General features: G+C 35.5%; 1 protein-coding gene across 5 annotated transcripts in view; it reads left to right on the plus strand.

The window, feature by feature from the left end:
• Nucleotides 1-19,157, plus strand: part of LOC127807458 (serine/threonine-protein kinase STY46-like) — a 49,184-nt gene extending 30,027 nt beyond the window's left edge. For 3 of the 5 annotated variants that reach the window (XM_052345317.1, XM_052345319.1, XM_052345318.1), the window contains 9 exons: nt 4,377-4,516; nt 4,608-4,715; nt 5,921-5,994; nt 12,923-13,098; nt 15,042-15,137; nt 16,864-16,944; nt 17,057-17,107; nt 18,586-18,726; nt 18,802-19,157. In XM_052345317.1, the coding sequence (XP_052201277.1) occupies nt 4,377-4,516; nt 4,608-4,715; nt 5,921-5,994; nt 12,923-13,098; nt 15,042-15,137; nt 16,864-16,944; nt 17,057-17,107; nt 18,586-18,726; nt 18,802-18,831 (897 nt within the window). In that variant the 3' untranslated portion in view covers nt 18,832-19,157. The other 2 variants (XM_052345320.1, XM_052345321.1) reach the window with 2 other exon arrangements.
• The last annotated feature ends 219 nt before the right edge of the window (nt 19,158-19,376 follow it).

Raw genomic sequence — 19,376 nt, forward strand, 5'->3', positions numbered from 1 at the left:
ATCTTTTATGAACTAAATTCAACGAACAATGGTTTCTAATGGCAACTGGTTGGGTGTTTGAGTTGTTTAAAATCCTAAAAGTGGTTTTGAGTTCCATCTCTATTCATTGGCTAACTATTCAAGGGAGCTATCAAGGTAGGACCTTCTTTGCCTTTCTAAGAGAAGGTAGGCAGTGTAGTTGCCTACCTCGTAGTTTATTTCACCAGGCATTGTATGTTACTGCTTTTACATTCTTCTCTTCATTGTTTTTCTTAAAAATGGTTTTTCAGAGGCTCTATCTGTTTCTGTCAGAAGAATTTTTATAATTAATGGTTCTAAGTTTACGAAAACCAACCTATGTGTTGTACAATTGTAAATGGACCTGAACATGAAGATGCATATAATATCTCTTTGATTCTGGTGTTAATATACTGAAGGGATATTGTAGGGCCTACAACATGCCATTCTTTTTGAAGTTGATTGACTTCATTCCTAATGTGTGTATTTTGTCTGTTCATTATCTTTGTAACATGTTGGTGAGAAGATTATATGGCATTAGTTTTAATTTGCTATGCTATTATACACATATAAATGAGATGAGGAATGGAAGGAGAGGAGGACAATACCCAATTTGGCCAGGAGGCCTTCATCCATGGGTGGAAATTGATGGCGATATTTCATTTTACTCAATTTATTATATAGATTCGACCTAATGTATAGAATTTTAAAGATAAAGATAATCTTTTATTCTCAAGTCTATTACCTAACATTTATCTCTTACTTTAAATTGAACTCTTAACACTCCCACGAAGATGAGCATGAATGTTGAGAAATGCTCATCTTGTACATACATTTCAATTCCATAACTCCCTCCCCTCTTCTTCATCTTTCCCAATGTGGTATTGAATGTAGTTTGCTAGAGTCAAATGAGTTCAAAACATGTATTTACAAAAAAATATGACATGGTATGGAATGCCATAATGTGCATTAATAGCATAAATAAATTATTGGCAATCAATGTCAAGATTTGATGATGTAACCCGAAACATATGGTTGCTAATGATAAAATCTCAACATTAAATGCCCCAATGTGCTTTATTAGCACCAACTAGAGAACTGAAGTTGTGCAATGGAAAATGGCAACCTGTTAAAGTTGATGGAGAATTACAATGAGCAGTGGAAAAGAAATGGAATTAGCTTGGCTCAACTTGCTTTGATACCATGTTAAGGAAATAAAATACAATTAAATGAAATGAGGATTAGAGGGAGAAAAGACACAAAGATTCATGTGATTTTGTCATTATCCAAAGGAAGAAAGTGAAAAGAGGCATCCACGGTTCATAGGGCTCCTTGCTTTGCAAGGGTTGGGGTTGAGGGGTTGTATTTATATGCAGTTTTTCCTATTTTCCACGAAAAGGCTATTCAATAAGTCAAACTTGGGACTTTGATTACAAAGGAGCAACCTTAGTATTGCTACCAAGATTGAACCGAATATATAGAACATCTTTACAGATAAAGACTATATTTTATTCATAATATAATGATTTGTCTCTGCCGATTAGTTCAAATTGAAGTCAAATATCTAACATAATCAATTCAATTTTCCACTATAAATTGTTGACTAAATCTATATTTTTGCCCCTATACTTTCATGTTTTTTTCCATGTGTCCACCTGAACTTTTCATTAGTTTAATTACACCGCTGGATCTGTATTTTTGAATCAATTTAATTTCTATTTTTTGACTTTTTTTCATGTGACAATTTGAACTTTTTGTTGTTTCAATTACACCCCTATACCTGCATTGTTGAGTCAATTTAACCCCTGTACTTTGATGCGTAAAAAAAAAGGTTAAATTGACTCGAGTCACTTTACCCTTTTTTTTTACAAGTCAAAGATTGGGGATAAATTGACTCGACAATGCAGGTACACGGGTGTAATTGAAATAACTAAAAGTTCAGGTTGTCACACGAAAAAAGGTCAAAGTACAGGGATTAAATTGATTCGAAAATATTGGTATAGGGGCAATTGAAATAATGAAAAGTTCGGGTGATCACATGAAAAAAATATGAAAGTACAAGGACAAAAATATGGAATTGGCCATAAATTGTTCATCTGTTTGTCTACACACCATGGCCTCATGAAGATATTAGTGGTAAGTGGATGAAAGGAGTCTGATGGATCCCATTAATTCTAAAAGCATATTGAAAAGATATAAGATTTGAGGAGCGTACACATTCACAAAGATGGACTGAAGAGATTCAGATGTTTAGTAATGATCATTTTCTATGATTGCAACAGTCCTCGAATATATTTACTTTGTGGCTGTTCAATTTGTGTTTGGCATTTGTTTTTTAAACAGTATGCAACCAATTACTGCCTCATCCCCTTCTTTGGTTGATATGTTGTTCATCCATGTCAGTTATAAAATTATCAGGTCACCAGCAAACTGGCTCTTACTTTCCTTTTTAATGGGTCATCCATCTTTTGTCTTAGTTGTATTTCAATAGTTGCACTCGGTCTCATCCACCATAATCTGGTTTCACAGTGGTATATAAGGTGTTCTTTCATTACATATCTTTGATTCTCAATTTTTCACTTTTGCACTTCTGACTCATTCTATCTTTTGTATTCTGGAGTTTTAAACAGGATAATGATATGGATTTTTTTGATAAGTTTCCTATTTTGATTTTAGAGAGTATATTTAGATTAGGTTTTATCTTGTTATCTTATCTTGTTTTATTTTAGGCAGGTTTATCTGTCCATTTTCATTTTGATTAGATATTATAGTTATGATAGGATTTATAATCATGTTATAGTTAAGATTAGATTTTGCTTATTCTAGTTGTCAAAAACGTGCGTATGTGCGAGGTGCAGCCTGTGTGCCTCTTCTACATGGAGGTACAGCCTCATTCAAAAAGCTCTGTGAAAGTGCATGAGGCACACACCTCGGACAAAGGCGCAGGGTGCGAGCCTCATGCACCTTTTGTCTGATTTTTGTTTGTTTGTTTTGGCTGAGATTCTTTATCTTTCTTTGTCATCATAGAAGTAGTTTGTTTGCCATATGAGTGCATATTAGTGTAGATCAGGGTTGGGTGAGCCTGTAGGTGGCTACAGTGTCTGTCGGAGCAGTAATGCGCCGGCTGCCATCTGCACACGGGCCTTGTGTGTTGATGGACAATTTGCATGTGTGGGCTTGTGATACTCTGTGCTGGCCGCGTATTTTCAGCGTCAGGGTTGCCAGAGGCAGGTGAACATCCTCCGGCAAGCCATTTTGTAATTGCTAATGTCTGGTGTTGGTTAAAATTGTTTTTTTATTTGCTGCTGCTGTTTCCTGCTGAACTTTTTTTTCCCCATGAACCCTGCTATTTTCCTGCTGTATATTTCGTCTTTCGTTGCTGAACATTTGTTTGCTGAACCTGCTGTTCTTCATTGATTTTCACTATTATTTCTTCTTTTCAGCATTATTTGTTTGGTGTTTTCTTAATAATTTATACAGTGAAACTTCTGATTTATTTTCAACTAATTATGTTATTATATATTGTATTGCATTGTTTTATTAAAATATATTGTACATTATTTTCAACTTCTTTTTTATTTTCAGCCTTTTTATATGCATATATTCAAAATAATTGTGTATAAATGTTTTATAAACATTTTGAATAAACGTGCACCTCATGTGCATGAGGCTCGCACTTCGCCTCATGCCTAGATCCCAAGCACCCTTTGCACCTTAGTGCACCTTTGACAACTATGTTGTCTATAAATAAGTATATATTGTGTTGAATTGCTTATCATTATTTGATCTAAAAGTTTTAAACTGCTAGATAGAGGGTTAATTTTATTTTTTATATTATCATTTTTATTTTACTCTCAACACGCCCCCTTACGTGTGGCCAGGTTTTGCTGCATAACTGATCTAAAGATATGAAATAATTTAAATATTAGGTTAGTAGTGAAATTTGAACTTAGGACGTTTGTCTACTTTGATACCATGTTGAATTTTTAATCACCATATGATCTAAAAGTTTAAGCTGTTGGATGGAGGATTAACTTTTTCTTTTATATTATTATTTTTACTCTCAATATGCTGTATTCAGGAGAATTATAGCTTAGATTATTGAATAAAATTGTTCCCTCTCTCTTTCTCGGCTTTGCTTCCTTCTTCCTTCCGCTAATTTCCTTTCCAAAATCTTTGATAATTCCGCATCAAATTGGTGTCAGGGCAATCTTTTTGATTGTTCTGCATCAAAATTGGTATCAGATCAATCTTTTTGATTGTTTCTTCTTTTTCTTTTTATTCTTAGGTTGTACGCGCTTATTCGTTTGAATGCCTTCCAGATTTCTATCTCTCTAAAAACCAACTAATATGCACAATGTTAAAAAAAAAACATACAGGGCTCATGGTCTGGGTCTTCACAAATTCAAACAGCTGTAGAGAAGGCAGTAGAAGCACCAAGAAAATCTAATGATTGGGAAATAGATAGAAGATTACTCAAGATGGGAGACAGAATTGCATCTGGATCCTGTGGAGACTTGTTAGTCATGATTTCTTTTATGGCAGTGTTACTCTAATCAACCGTCCTTGTTTTCATATTTGTGTTGCTCACCTTTCCGTCATTTGTAAAGGTATCGAGGAATTTACCTTGGTCAGGATGTTGCTGTTAAGGTCCTTAGATCTGAACATTTAAGTGATGCCTTGGAGGATGAGTTTGCTCAAGAAGTGTCTATTCTTAGGTAAATTAACTGTGCAGCTGTTACCACGCAGTTGATAATATAGTTTGTATCTGAGATGGATTACCTTCATATTGCTGTTTTTCTTGCTGGAGAAACAAAGTAAAAGTTTACATTACAGTCTACTCTTTTAAACCGTTTCAACATAACTTCTTAGTTTGAAGTGATCTACTTCTTTCTGTATTTGTACTTTCAAGCTGTCATACTACTGTTTCATGTATGGCCAAACAGCAAAAAGGAGGTTATAATTTGTGCTGTATGTCAGCTAATGATTTGATGAACAATGAAATTTTGCAACGATGTTTACAAAAATTTCAAGTTAAGTATATAAAATGTTAGGTATCTTTCAGATTTATAAGTGATGCCAAACTTTTTATTCCTTAAGCTGATGTTTTCCGGGTTTGGATATTTATATGCTTCCTAGCATTTTGTAGATAACCAAGGTCCTTTATTTAGTTTGATATTATAGTTCACATATGAGATGGATTACTTTCACGTTGCTGATTTTTCTTGTTGGAGAAACAAAGTAAAAAGTTATGTTGCAGTCTACTTTTTTAAACTGTTTCAACATAACATTTTAGTCTGAAGTGATCTACTTCTTGCTATATTTGTCCTTTCAAGATCTGATCATACTGCTGTTTCATATATGGTCAAAAAGCAAGAAGGAGGTTATAGTTTGTGCTGCATGCCAGCTAATGATATGATAAACCATGAAATTCGAAAAGTATAAAAAAAATTTCTAGCTAGGTTAGCCTTCTTTCAGGTCTATGATAGATGACAAACTTTTTATTCCTTAAGCTGATGTTCTTTTGGATTGGCAATTTATATGCTTCCTAGCACTTTGCAGGTAACTAAGATTCTTGACTTGTGTCACCTGAGTATGTGCTGCCAAAAAAACTAACCTGGTGATCTCAAAGAGTATTTTCAGCAGTTGCCTTATCACTTTCATGCTATTTCCTTTTGAGAAATCAGGATATAAGAGACAGATATCAATCTATAAGAGAGAAGAAGAACAACAACAAATAAAAGCAAATTAATGATGAAATCCTTTCTTTTTTATCCTCCCATCTTGCACCTCCACCCCTGGCGTTGGACTTTATCTCCAAACCATCATGTACTAGTTATTTTGGCTTGACTAATTTTGATTCTCTTTTTACTTTCTTTTTTTTAATATGGTAATTAATATCCTTCTTGTTGTTTTGGTCCAGGGAGGTCCAACATAGAAACGTTGTTCGATTTGTTGGTGCATGTACAAAGTCTCCTCATTTATGCATCGTAACAGGTATATAACTATAAACTGAGAAGGAGTAGATTGGGAGAAGAATGGCTATTTTACTATAATTGAAAATCCTCGATTCCTCTCTTCTTATAGAGCCAACAAACTAGGAAATGATTACAGCATACTAGAAAATAATTTACAGGATATACAAGATATTCTTATTCTGAAATAAAATCAATCAATCAAAGAAAGGGATTTGGGGCATCAATCAAGAGATTGGAGTTAATCCCCACTAATCAAGGAATTTGTCTCCTTTTCATTTCAACAATCCCTCTCAAGTTGGGTTGAAGATATCTTCCATTGTAAACTTGCTCACTAGATTTGCAAACTGTCTCGTGTAATCCCTTTGTGAGAACATCAGCAACTTGATCAACTGTTGGAATGTAAGGTATACAAATTACTCCATTGTTAAATTTCTCTTTGATAAAATGCTTATCCACCTCTATATGCTTCGCTCTGTTATGAAGGACTAGATTGTGAGTAATAGAGATCGCAACTTTGTTGTCACAGTAGACCTTTACTGGCAAGGAAATGCAAAACTTCAAGTCCTCTAGTAAACTTTTTATCCACATAACCTCACAAATCTTGTGGGCTACCAAACGGAATTCGCCTTTAGCATTACTTCTGGCTACTACGTTCTATTTCTTTCTCCTCCAAGTGACAAGCTTACCTCCCACGAAGGTGCAACAGCTCGAAATAGATCTTCTATCTGTAATGCTATTTGCCTAATCTGCATCGATATAGGCCTCTCTGTGTAAGTGTTCTCAATTTTTGAAGAGTAGTCCTTTTCCAGGTGTTCCCTTTAGGTACCTTAGGATTTTATAGGTTGCTTCAAAGTGCTTTGAACTTGGCCAATGCATAAATTGACTTACCACACTCTCTGTGAAAGCTATATTAGGTCGGGTGTGAGATAACTAGATGAGTCTACACACAAGCCTTTGGTATTTCTCTCTATTTACCACATCTTTGGCTTTGGCAGGTTGTAGTTTCAAGTTGGGTTCTATGGGAGTTTTGGCTATCTTGCATCTAGGCATTCTTGTTTCATTGAGCAAATCCAAGATATACTTATGTTGATTGACAAAAATTTCCTCTTGATTTTGCAAATTCCATCCCAAGGAAGTACTTTAGGGCCCCCAAATCCTTGATCTCAAATTCATGAGCTAGCTTTTTCTTAAGCTCTCCAATTTTTGCACTATCATCACCAGTCATTATTATATCGTCCACATATACAATCAAAATAGCCTTTTTAATGTCTTTTAGAGTGCTTGAAGAACATTGTGCGGTTAGCTTGACTCTGAGTGTAACCTTTCAAACCATGCTAATGGTGATTGTTTCAGACCGAACAAAGTTTTTTCAATCTGCACGCCTTGTTGGTACTGAGGTCCTTCTCAAATCTAGGTGGAAAATCCATAAACACTTCTTCCTCCAAATCTCCATTCAAAAAGGCGTTCTTTATATCAAGTTGGTGTAGAAGCCAATTGGAATTCACTGCTAGAGAGATGAGTACTCGAATTGAGTTTATCTTTATAATCGGAGCGAAGGTCTCCTGATAGTCAATATTGTAAGTTTGAGTGAACTCCTTGGCAACAAGTCTTGCCTTTGCCTTGTACCTCTCTATACTCCCATTTGCCTTACATTTTATAGTGAAGACTCATTTACAGTCTATAGTTGTCTTGCCTCTCGGTAGCTTCACAATCTCCCAAGTCCCATTCTTTTCAAGAGCATTCATCTCCTCCTTTACTGCTAACTTCCAATTCGGATCACATAGGGCATCCTAACTAGTTCTTGGTACATATAGGTTAGAAATATTTGAAAGAAATGCTTTGTGGTTATTGGGTAGTTTTTGGTATGACAAGTATTTGGTGATGGGATGTTTGGTATAAGATCTTACTCCTTTGCTAGTGGCAATGGAGACATCAAGATTAGACAAATCAAGTGAGGAATAATTTGAAGGAGTAAGCTTAGAGTTACCCTGAGTGGAAGGAGGACCATCATTTGAAGATGCCAATTGTTCAATTGTTGGAGGGATATTCAAATCAATAACATTTCTCTTAGTTTTTCTTCTGATATAAAACTAAAGCTTAGGTTTTGGATTGCTTTGATCTGTTTGTGGTAATTCTCCCCTTAGTTCTGACTCCATCATGCTTGGCACTTGTAAACTAAACACATCATGTTCTTTATTTTTTATGAATACCAATTTCCTTAGATTGTTAATTAGAGTGGAGTAGGGTGTCAATCATGTTTGGAAAGGTTCAAGAATTTTCAAAAAAAATCTTCTTTACATTATTCTCTCCATGAAGATGATTTTTGGGAAAATTGGGTTGATTCTCTGTGAAAGATACATCCATGCTTATGTGGGTTTTCTTTGTCACATAAACATTTGTACCCTTTTTTATTTGGAGTGTAACTAACAAAAACACATTTTTTAGCTGTTGGGTCCAATTTGGATTGAAATATTTGGGGAATGTAAACAAAGCAAGTGCATCCAAAAATTTTAAAGGTAACTTAGAGTGCAACTGGTACATGGGAAAATTTCTTTAGAGAATTCAAAGGAGTTTCAAAGTTTAAGACATGAGTTGGCATTCTATTGATTCGATAGGAAGCGGTTAAAACAACATCTCCCTAAAGTTATTTTGGGACATTCATAGAAAACATCATAATCCTAGCTACCTCAAGTAAATGTCTTGTTTTTCGTTCAGCGATGTCATTCTGTTGGGGAGTTTCACGACATGTTGATTGATGTAAAATGCCTTTTTCTTTCAAAAATTTCCCCAAACGTTCATTGAAATACTTTGTTCTATTATCAGACTAAAGAATACAAGTTTTTGTGTTAAATTGGGCTTCGATCATGTGAAAAAAATCTTTTAAAATTTTGGCCATATTGGATTTCTTGGTAAGCAAGTAAATCCAACATGGTCTAGTATGATCATCAATAAAAGTTACAAACCATCTTTTGCTAGATAAGGTGGTAACCTTTGAGGGTCCACAAATATTACTATGAATCAAATAAAATGGTTTTGAAGGGTTGTAGGGTTTTGAAATAAATTTATCACAATGATTTTTAGACAAATGACAACTTTCACATTGAAATATAGAATAATCCACTTCTTTAAACAATTTAGGAAACAAATGTCTTAAATAGGGAAAACTAGGATGGCCTAGCCTAAGATGCCATTGCATTATTTGATTAGAAACAGAGATTGAACTAGTATCACTTAGTCCGTGAGCTTTTTTATTACTGAAGAAATTCTCATTCAAATAGTAAAATTCGTTTCTCTCTCTAGCACCAATCGTCTTCCTTGAGTTTTGGTCTTAAAATGTACAATAAGAGTTCAAGAAAGTAATACGGTAGTTAGAATCTTTTGAGAGTTTACTGACAGACAAAATGTTACAGGCAAGTTTAGGAAGATGAAATACTGATTTAAAATCAATATTATTAGAGATTTTAATGAGACCTTTACCTGCAATCTATTTTTATTTTTTCACTACTAGAACAAGGAATATATGAATTGAATATATTCGATAAACCAATCATATGATTAGATCCCGTTGAATCAATGATCCATGGAATAGTTTTTAAAGAACTAGATAGGGCTAAAGGATTTCTACTTGAATGGGTGAATGAACAATGAACAATTGGATGTCCCAGGTAATGGTTTAGGCTTTAGCAATTTCAGGAGTTGATCAAGCTACTCTTTACTGAAAGGGTCTAGCTTTGGCTTCATTGGCAGTAGGCTGTGGTCGTTTCTGTCTCAGCTTCCAATTTGCTGGTTTTGCATAGATCAACCAGCTAGTTTCTCGAGTATGGCTTGGTTTGTTGCAGTGGTCACACCAAACATGGGGTTTCTCTTCCACCTTTTACTGATTAGAGATATTTCGTCCATCAGCATTAGATTCAGCAGTAACTAGTGCATAATTCTTGGCCAGACCATCCGTGCCACTGCTTTTCTTACCTAGCATGACAAGTCTTCAGCTTTCCTTGGGTTGTACTTTTGAAGGGAGAGGATCTCTTTCAATGACCCTACCTCGGATCTCATCGAATTCAACATTGAGGCTGGCAAGGAATTTGAATACCTAATTAGCATCAACCATTTTCTGGTAATGTTTGTAGTCATCAGTGTTGTTCCACTCGTAATTGTTGAAGAGGTCCAGATCTTGCCATATACGCTTCAGGGAGTTGAAATATATGGTGACAATGTCACTCCCTTGCTGACATCAGATTCAACATTGAGGCTGGCAAGGAATTTGAATACCTGATTAGCATTAACCATTTTCTGGTAATGTTTGCAGTCATCAGTGTTGTTCCACTCGTAATTGTTGAAGGGGTCTAGATCTTGCCAAATACGCTTCAGGGAGTTGAAATATGTGGTGACAATGTCACTCCCTTGCTGAATTTCACCGAGCTTTTGGTTGAGTTTGTATATTTGGGATTGATTACCCAAATCGGAATACATTGCAGTGACTTGTCCCAAAACTCCTTAGCCATAGCAACGCACATGTAGTTCGAATTGATATCTTCTTCTATCGAGTTCACAAGCCAAGTCATTACCATTGAATTTTTGGCATCCCAGGTTTCATTGGCTAGATCTGCATTGTCTGGAGCCTTTGTAGCTCTTGTCAAGTATCTGATTTTTCCTCTTCCCTGGGTGTACATACGAACTGATTGGGACTAGTGCAAAAAATTGGCACCATTGAGTCGGATGGTGGTAATCTGCACAGGATGAGGTTCGGAATTGGAGAAGACCCAAGGGATTTGGAATTGGACGGGATTGGCTTGTGGCTGAGTTACAGGTGTGGCTGCGGAGGAGGCATCGGACATGGTGTCAGATATAAAAGATAGCATTATGTCAGGTGGGGTGCTGGGTAGCAGTGATGCTGCAGTCAGTCACCGGCGATAATGGCTGTATCGTGGAGGCTGTTCGATGTCTTGGCCTAGGGTCTGACAGTGTAAGGGCTATGAATCCTTCCCCGCTTTGATACTATATAAACTGAGAAGGAATAGATTGGGAGAAGAATATCTATTTTACTGTAATTGGAAATCCACGACTCCTCTCTTCTTATAGAGGGAGGATACAACAAAGTAGGAAATTATTACAACATACTAGGAAATAATTTACAGGATATTCCTATTCTAAAATAAAATCAATCAATCAAAGAAAGGGATTTGGGGCATCAATCAAGAGATTGGAGCCAGTCCCCACTAATCCGATCCCCACAAATCAAGGGAATTTGTCTCCTTTCCATTTCAACAATTACCTTCTTGAATGGATTAATTTTCCTGATCATTATGTTGGATGCCAACTCATACACTGGTAAGGAACAATTGATCAGGAAGGACTAAAAGATGTGAAGCAGGGATAAGGTCGTGTCTCATTTATTAGGTCAAACATGACTTCCGTGTAGGTGATTATGGAAGGCTGATACCAATAGCTGGCACTCATAGTGGATTTAGACTTGTTGAATGGATTCTAGTCTAGTATCTGATATTAGGTATCTAGGTTCTATGTTTATTTGTTTTCCAAAGAAATAGGGGTTGACTTTTTATAAGCGTATAGTTAATGGTGATTATGCCTTGTCATCCTTGATGATATTGTCTTCAAATTGACAAGGACATGGGCCAGGCTCAGATGTGTCATTTTCTAACAGGCTTGGTCTCAAATATGCCTTGCATGCATTATGATAAGCTTAAAGAATTCACAGCCCCCCCAGTGTAGCCTGGGTCTTTACAGGGCAAGCAACATGATTTGACGAGAGCCCAACTGTAGAAGTCACCTTGCCTGATCACTTGTCTGGGTAAAAAAAGGAAGGAAATTAGATAACTTGGTTGATAATTGTGCAAAACCATCCAATCTCTCATATCAGCTCAAACATGGATAAACCTATAATGGTTGTAAGTCACAATATATGTCAATTGTAATATTTTTCTGATATATGCTCCAAAGAAATGTTATTCTTCACAACTTACCATTTTACACTCCTTGGTGGTACTGTGGCTAGATGATTTCCTAATAATCTTGTTCCCTTGCTTCTGTTGCTGCCAGATAGTATAGCAGTTCAGAAGAGAGATATCTAGGTTGACAGCATGGAGAAGATAGTTTTGGCTATATTAATAGAAAGATCAATCGGAAAAATGCTTCTTTAACATTCTTTCCATTGGCTGTTCACAGTGTTGCATGAACTTGACATGTCTGTGGTGGGGTTGTGTTTTTGTATTTCATTGTTTAATTTTACATCCAATAGCACTACAGGCCTTGGGTAGATATATGTTTTCTTGGTATTCTTCTTCTATTTGCTTTTTGTAAAGTGATATTTGTATGTAACATAGAACAGTAAAGATGTGCTTTAGGTCATCTTGAAGGAAAACCCTGTGACAGAAGGAGCTTAATAAAAGATTTTGCACCTTGTTTTTCTTCTCTTAAATAAAGTCATTCTTGAGCTGCTTCATTTGCACTCTGGGTGGATGTTATATTGAATGTCAACGCAAGTCTCATGCTGACAATAAATATTTTAGGCACTTATGAGCCGAGATAGCACTCTGCATATGCTGAAGTGATTACAACTGATTTCTCCAACCTGTTAACTCTATTATGCTTAAGCGGCAGAAGGGCACTTTGGTTGCAAAGTGCATAAGCTTAGAGAGAGTAATGGAGTTGATAAAGTGATATCACTTCAAGTTGTAGGTGAACACTGGGTTGGAATTTCTAATCAGCTGTGTTGCATGATAATTGATAAATTGACTAGATAAATCAAGTAACCATCTTAATGCCCATGGTTATTCTCATGATTGTTGTGCATTTTTTACATGAATGCTTGAGCCTCCAAAATTTTAATGATTTTGTTAACATTAAAAAAGAAAATATCTTTTTAATGTTATCTATCACTCTACTGAAGAACATCTAATGCATATAATTCCTTCCTGTCCTACTTGCAGAGTACATGCCTAGAGGGAGTCTTTATGAATATTTGCACAAGAATCGCATCGTCTTAAAGCTGCCTCAATTACTTAAGTTTGCAGTTGATGTTTGCAAAGGGATGGAGTACTTGCATCAAAACAACATAATTCACCGAGATCTTAAAACAGCAAATTTGCTTATGGATAATGACAATGTAAGTTTCACAACATTAAATTTCCATCACCATGTTGTAAATCCCAAGTACATGAGTCTTGAGATGTTTAATTATTCTTGGCATTTTATGATATGTTGGAAGATGTGTATGCAAAACTGTGGGTCTGTTAAAGCTGTAACTGTTTGTTATCTAGATGGTTATTACGTCTGTCACCCCTTCCAGCATTAATTCATGGCTATTGTTTTGCTTTTCTAAGATTGAGTGGTAGAAGTATATGGAAAACTAGTCTCTGAAGAGCGGGATTGCAGGATTGTGTAGGATTTATAACCTGTTACGGTTTATGTCTACTGCATTCAACTGTATAAGGTGTGAATTAACTAGTTAAGTGATTAAATTGGATATCTTCTGAAAGTTTAATCTTTCCCTTTTTGTTAATCTTAGTGTGCTGTTATTTTATTTGGACATTGCATATTTTTCCTTTTGCTGATAAATATAGAATAATTGCATCGGTGCTTCCTTTTTGTGCTTACAAACTTCCTGTTGATGTTGTTGGCACAAGGAATTGGTAATTGTATGCTCTTAGGGTCATTAAATGTGCTCTTGGGATCCTCAAGAAGAAATCTAGTCTGGGCATGTTGGTCTAGACGAATGCAATATGAACATGGAATGTTTGACAATAAACTTAATTTCCAGATGTTTATCTAGCATATGATATTTCAGTAGTATGGCAGTGTTTTCTGTGCTTGAGTCTACAATTTCATATCATGGACTTCCTAGGATAGAGTTTCAGATCAGTAGAGTAGATTGCGTTTGTATTCAGTGCAAAACATCATAAAGCAGGACAAGCAACTCTGATTTATTTTCTTTTTTTGTTTTTTTTTTCCGATGACCGACTGCCATGATTTCTTACCCCATTTTCATCTGCCTGCTGCTGTCTATCCTGTACCCATTTTCTTCTGGATTGTACTTGGCCTTCCAGTAATGATGGATAATGCGCCCCCCACCCCCCCAAAAAAAAAAAAAAAAAAAAATCAAACACACGCTACCCAAATTTACCCCCTTTTTTTGGGAACAAATTTTATTTGAAATCTTCTAACAAATTACAAATTGGAGGATAGTTCCTCTAAAATACCCAGAACACTCAGTTTAGTTATTAATGCAAGTTAAACCACTCTTCATTTCTTTTGGTTTTCTATGTGGCCATTGACGTGTCTGTATGCTGTTACCATTTCTGGATGGCAGGGAACCAAAGAGAATTGTGATAGGAAGGATAATATTTAGAAATTGTTAGCATTTTCCTTTTGTGCTTGAATGCTTTAAAATTTGATTCTTATAGAGGTGTTGGAATGAGTTTCTGCCTAGTGCTGTAATCTCATTCCTCATTCTACCTTAGCAAGGTAAGGTATGATTGCATTCCATGTCCTGGATGTACTCAAACATGGGAATAAAGGAAATCTGGAAATGAGATTCCTATTTACCTAGCCCTTGAGGTTTTTTTTTTTTTAATTTTTTTTCCTGGTGCTTGAATGCTTCAAAAAAGAGTGGTTTGGAATTCTTGTAGTCGACCCACGCAGTGGAATGTTGTGTGCTTGAATGCTTCAAAAATTTGTGAATCTTGTTTGGGGTGTTGGAATGAGATTCTTCCTAGCATTGTAATATTGTCAAAGGAAGGTAGGTAAGTTAGAATTGTATTCCATGTCTTAGACGCACTCAAAGATCAAAATAAATGAAAGCTTGAATAAGATTCCTATTGCCTCTGCACTCCTGCCATTCATAATTTCATATAATAAACACAGCTATAGTTTGTTTGTCCATGCCATCTTGCATTTCTGTTAAGAGGCAATTAACTATGGATAGTTCATTAATTAGATAATTTTAGTTGTGTTTAATGCTTTAGAAAACATAGAAGATGAATGATTTATGACTTTCCTTTATCTGTAAATTCTTTATTTCTTATTATTGTTATTATTTTTTTTCTGCAGGTTGTTAAGGTAGCAGATTTTGGTGTTGCTCGGTTCCAAAACCAAGGGGGTGTTATGACAGCAGAGACAGGGACATACCGGTGGATGGCCCCCGAGGTCCAACTCTCTTTCACTGCCCTATGGCTTTTACTTTTTGAGCTTTATGCGGATGGATCCTCAGGGATTAAGTGTGTCTGTTTTCTTTATAATATATCTTTTTCACCTGGACCTTGATTTCTGATGTATATTTCACATTGTCAAAGCTTTCCTTGGACCCTCTGTGCTTGCAACAGATTTTTGTGTGCTCTACAATAATGGTCAATATTTGATTCACTATGCCTCTTTTATGGAGGAAAACAGTATTATGCTGATTGGTTATGGCAGTGTGTTAAAACTTGAACATGACTAGGCGTCTAATACTATGTTTCAACCCAGCGACCTTCAGGCCTTTTTTATTGAAAACCATTCTGTTTTGCTTTTAAAATAACTGTTTGAACTGGTGGTTTAATCAGTAGTGGTGGAAACTTCCCAAGGGTTTATGAAACTACATGGTCCAATCAACATTTCGTAAGTAATGCTTTACAAGACATGTTGAACCCTTATTCCCAAATCCTTTTGGACCATCGTTTTCATGGCGATTGACATTCACGGTTGTGACAATGGTTGGCAACTGTTATCTTTTCTTGAACTGATGACCATCATTTGGGTACTCTAGGTCCATCCTTCAGGTGAAAGCTGGTTGATTTTCTGTCAAATTTATCTTTCCATTCTTATTTCATTGTTCATAAACTTTTTTTCTTAGTTTCTTTATAAAAAAATATTAAATTCTTTACCTTGCAGCTTTAGCCTGTACTCAAAAGTTCTGATTTTTTTTTTTTTTTCATTTTTCTAGTTATATATGCGTTTTGTTTCTTGACTTCTATTTACTACATACATTTAATTTTTGCCTCTTATTAGAAGATTTGGGTGACAATATCTTAGCTTGATTTTATGCTTTAGATTGGTACCATGTGGTTTTAATTTATATTGCAATGACAAATTTGAATTATGATTTCATGTACTTCATTAATTGGTGAAAATCTAGGAAATTATTGAAAGATATATGCATATATATGGCAGAAGTGAACCAAGTGTTGAACTGAAACCATTAGTTCAGACCATTTTCCAATGATATCATACTTGGGAATTTTGCTAGCATAAGCTATTGCAGAGGGTTAGCCTTGGTAGTAATGGTAAGGTTGCTTTGCTCTTTTGTGACCGAAAGGTTATGGGTAGTAATAGTAAGGTTATGCTTTGCTGTGAAAAGTGAAAACTGGCTCTTTGTAAAAAAAGAGGGTGTGTGTGTGTTGGGGGGGGGGGGGGGGGGGGGGGGCTAGATCCTTGTGCACTGTGGATGCCCTTTATAAGCTATTACACAGTTCACTTACCTTTTGCATTTGGTACAATTAGGACGACCGCTGACCCTTTGGTCCTCATGGGATTTCTCAATTGGGTTCATACGGTAGGTATCAATTAAGGGTTTATATAACCCTATTATTTTTTTAGCACAGGAAGTTATAAAATACACAAGAATGTCAAAGATAATTTTTGTTCCAGGTATCCATCCTATGGCCCCAAAGATGCATTGTTTTGTTTCTCATGCATATAAGTTAACAGTCACATGTTGGTATAAAATCATGCTGCGTTGTTATAATGGCTTGATTTTTCCAAGAGAAGTAATAAATTTGCTATTTGTTTTATTCTATGTTCTGGGCTCGCTCTATTGCTTGATATTAACTGTTATACTTAATGTTAACTCCATTGTTTTTCTCTTCTTTTACGTCGCTCTTTGTTTTGGCCACAGGTTATTAATCATCAACCATATGACCAGAAAGCGGATGTCTTCAGTTTTGCCATTGTTCTATGGGAGCTTGTCACAGCTAAGGTAGCTGAAGTTGTACCAAACATCAAATGCTAGTTTTGGGTGCTTTACATATCCGATTGAAGAAATCAAAATCTTGTAAGGTGATCATTATTCAGCTATACTGTAATTACAGGTTCCATATGAGAACATGACTCCTTTACAAGCAGCCCTGGGAGTGAGGCAGGTTCGTCCATCTGTATATGAAGTTATATCACAACAAATTATTTATTACATTTAGCATCATTTCTCTGGCTAGATGTTTTGCACCACCACCACACCTTAGCTCCACTTAGTGGGGTTGGCTGGCTATGCAGTTCAGAATACAAATAAATTGATTAGTTAAAATTGACAGCATTTTTATTTTATATTTTAGTCTTCATAAAGGTATTAGTTGAACATTTTCAATTTAATATGTTATTGCTGAAGATTTTATACACTATACGTTGTTCTATCCTTAACAATTGGTGTTGAGTTCTGTCAGAGTTCTATTAACTTCTTTCGAGGTTACATGCCAGTTAAAAGTGACAAAGGAGACAATAACTCAGTTTTTACAGTGTTAACACTCATGTAATCAGGTTGATAAGATAGTTGTTACTCATTAACTAAGTTGATAGGCTACCTATATTAAGAGAAATATTGACATTGAACATGCCCTATTCTGGAATACTATTTGGTGCCACTTCTCTTAAGTCGCATTGTCCACAATTTTTTACAGCTCTTGTCTGGTGATGTGACATCTAACTCATTAAGCCTTTCCCAGTCCTATGATTAGGTCTATTAATTGTTCGGATTTGGGTTAGATCCGATTCACACCATGATTGGGTATGACAGGTCCAGTCCATATCCATTTACACCTGGGCTGAATATCATAGATCCAAATCCCCAGTTAGTTAATAATTGGTACCTGACTAATTTATCCAACTTGACTCATTTTGGTTTGATCTTTTTTTATTTTATTGCCCCTCTTGTTGTTGTTGTTGTTGATATACAAGCATCCTATTATATTACTAAGAAATGGATGTTGGGATACTTATTGGTTGCCTAAAACTATATTTGCTGCTTTGTTGTTTTGTTATGAGTTAACCAATGTTAACATTGTTTTGGGGTTGTAGGCCTCAGGTTAAAACACAGCGCATATGTGGTTTGTTAATTACTCAGAAGCAACTTCTACTTAAGTTTAACTACTAAACATAACGCACTTTGTTTTATGATTGGACATCACATTGTGTTGGAATACTAATTTTTCTGGTGATACATTAAAACCTCTGTTGACCAGATATATGATTGATCACTTCTTTTCCTTTACAAGTGTTAAGCTCAAAATTTCAGCCAAGTAGTTTTGTGATTAAAAATACTTATGGGTTTTAGTCCACTGCATGCTTCTGTTATCCCTTTTTGGATCAATTACTATACTTCAATTGAGAGGAAAAAGTTGAAATAATGTGAAACCTGAAATTGATTTGAGTGAATATATGACTTTTGGAAACTCGACAGGAATTGTGCTGGCTAAGCAAATAAAAAAGGGAAAAAAAAACAAGCAAGCAAATAAATGAAAACTTTTCAACTTCATTACAAGGATTAGCATGCCTCTTTGTTCCAACTAGTCCAAAAGAGTCGTATCATTTTGTGCACTTTTTAACTTCATTTATGTTTATTTGCTAGGGCCTGAGACCAGAGCTTCCAGACGAGACACACCCAAAGCTTCTGGACTTGATGAGAAAATGTTGGGAGGCCGTTCCTTGCAAACGACCGTCCTTCTCTGAGATACGGCTCGAACTCGAGGAGCTGCTACACGAAGTTCTGGTACAATAGTTAATCGGTTTTCTTTGTGTGTATCTGTTTCATTTATTTTCAACTGAGGCATCAAATTTCTCGCAGGTGACCTCTGGTGTATCAAACGGGAGCTGAACATATTTAGAGTTTATAATTTCCCCAACGGCAAACATCATGCTATTTAGTGAGAGGCTTTCTTTTCTTCTGTATTTTTCTTTTGCTTTTTTTGTTTCTCCATATAGGTATAGAGTCAAAAACTGAACACATGAGAGACACAATCCATACTGCTTTTTTTCTTTACATTATCACGAAAAAAAGTAGTGTGACGAACTTTATATGATTATAATGATCTTGTGGTTACTTGTTGCAAACATGTTTGGTTTCTGTTAAAAGTTGTTTGGAGAAATGAAACTGAAAATTCTCTTTGAAAAAAGATTGCAGGAGGACTGTTTTGTGATGCTCATGCCATATCTTTGTGACAATTTCATTTAGCTTATGAGCTTATCAGCATACTCCTGATATTTGAAAATACAAGTAATTTGGTATTTGATTTGCAGAAATGTTACTTGTACACTTAATTATGATTCTTGAGGTGATATTCGTGTATTGATATATTATATTGTATGTTATTATATATAATACAAATGTACAATACATTAATCTAGAGTGTCACCCCAAGT

The sequence above is a fragment of the Diospyros lotus genome, chromosome 8 (genome assembly GCF_014633365.1).
Source record: "Diospyros lotus cultivar Yz01 chromosome 8, ASM1463336v1, whole genome shotgun sequence".
NCBI lineage: Eukaryota > Viridiplantae > Streptophyta > Magnoliopsida > Ericales > Ebenaceae > Diospyros > Diospyros lotus.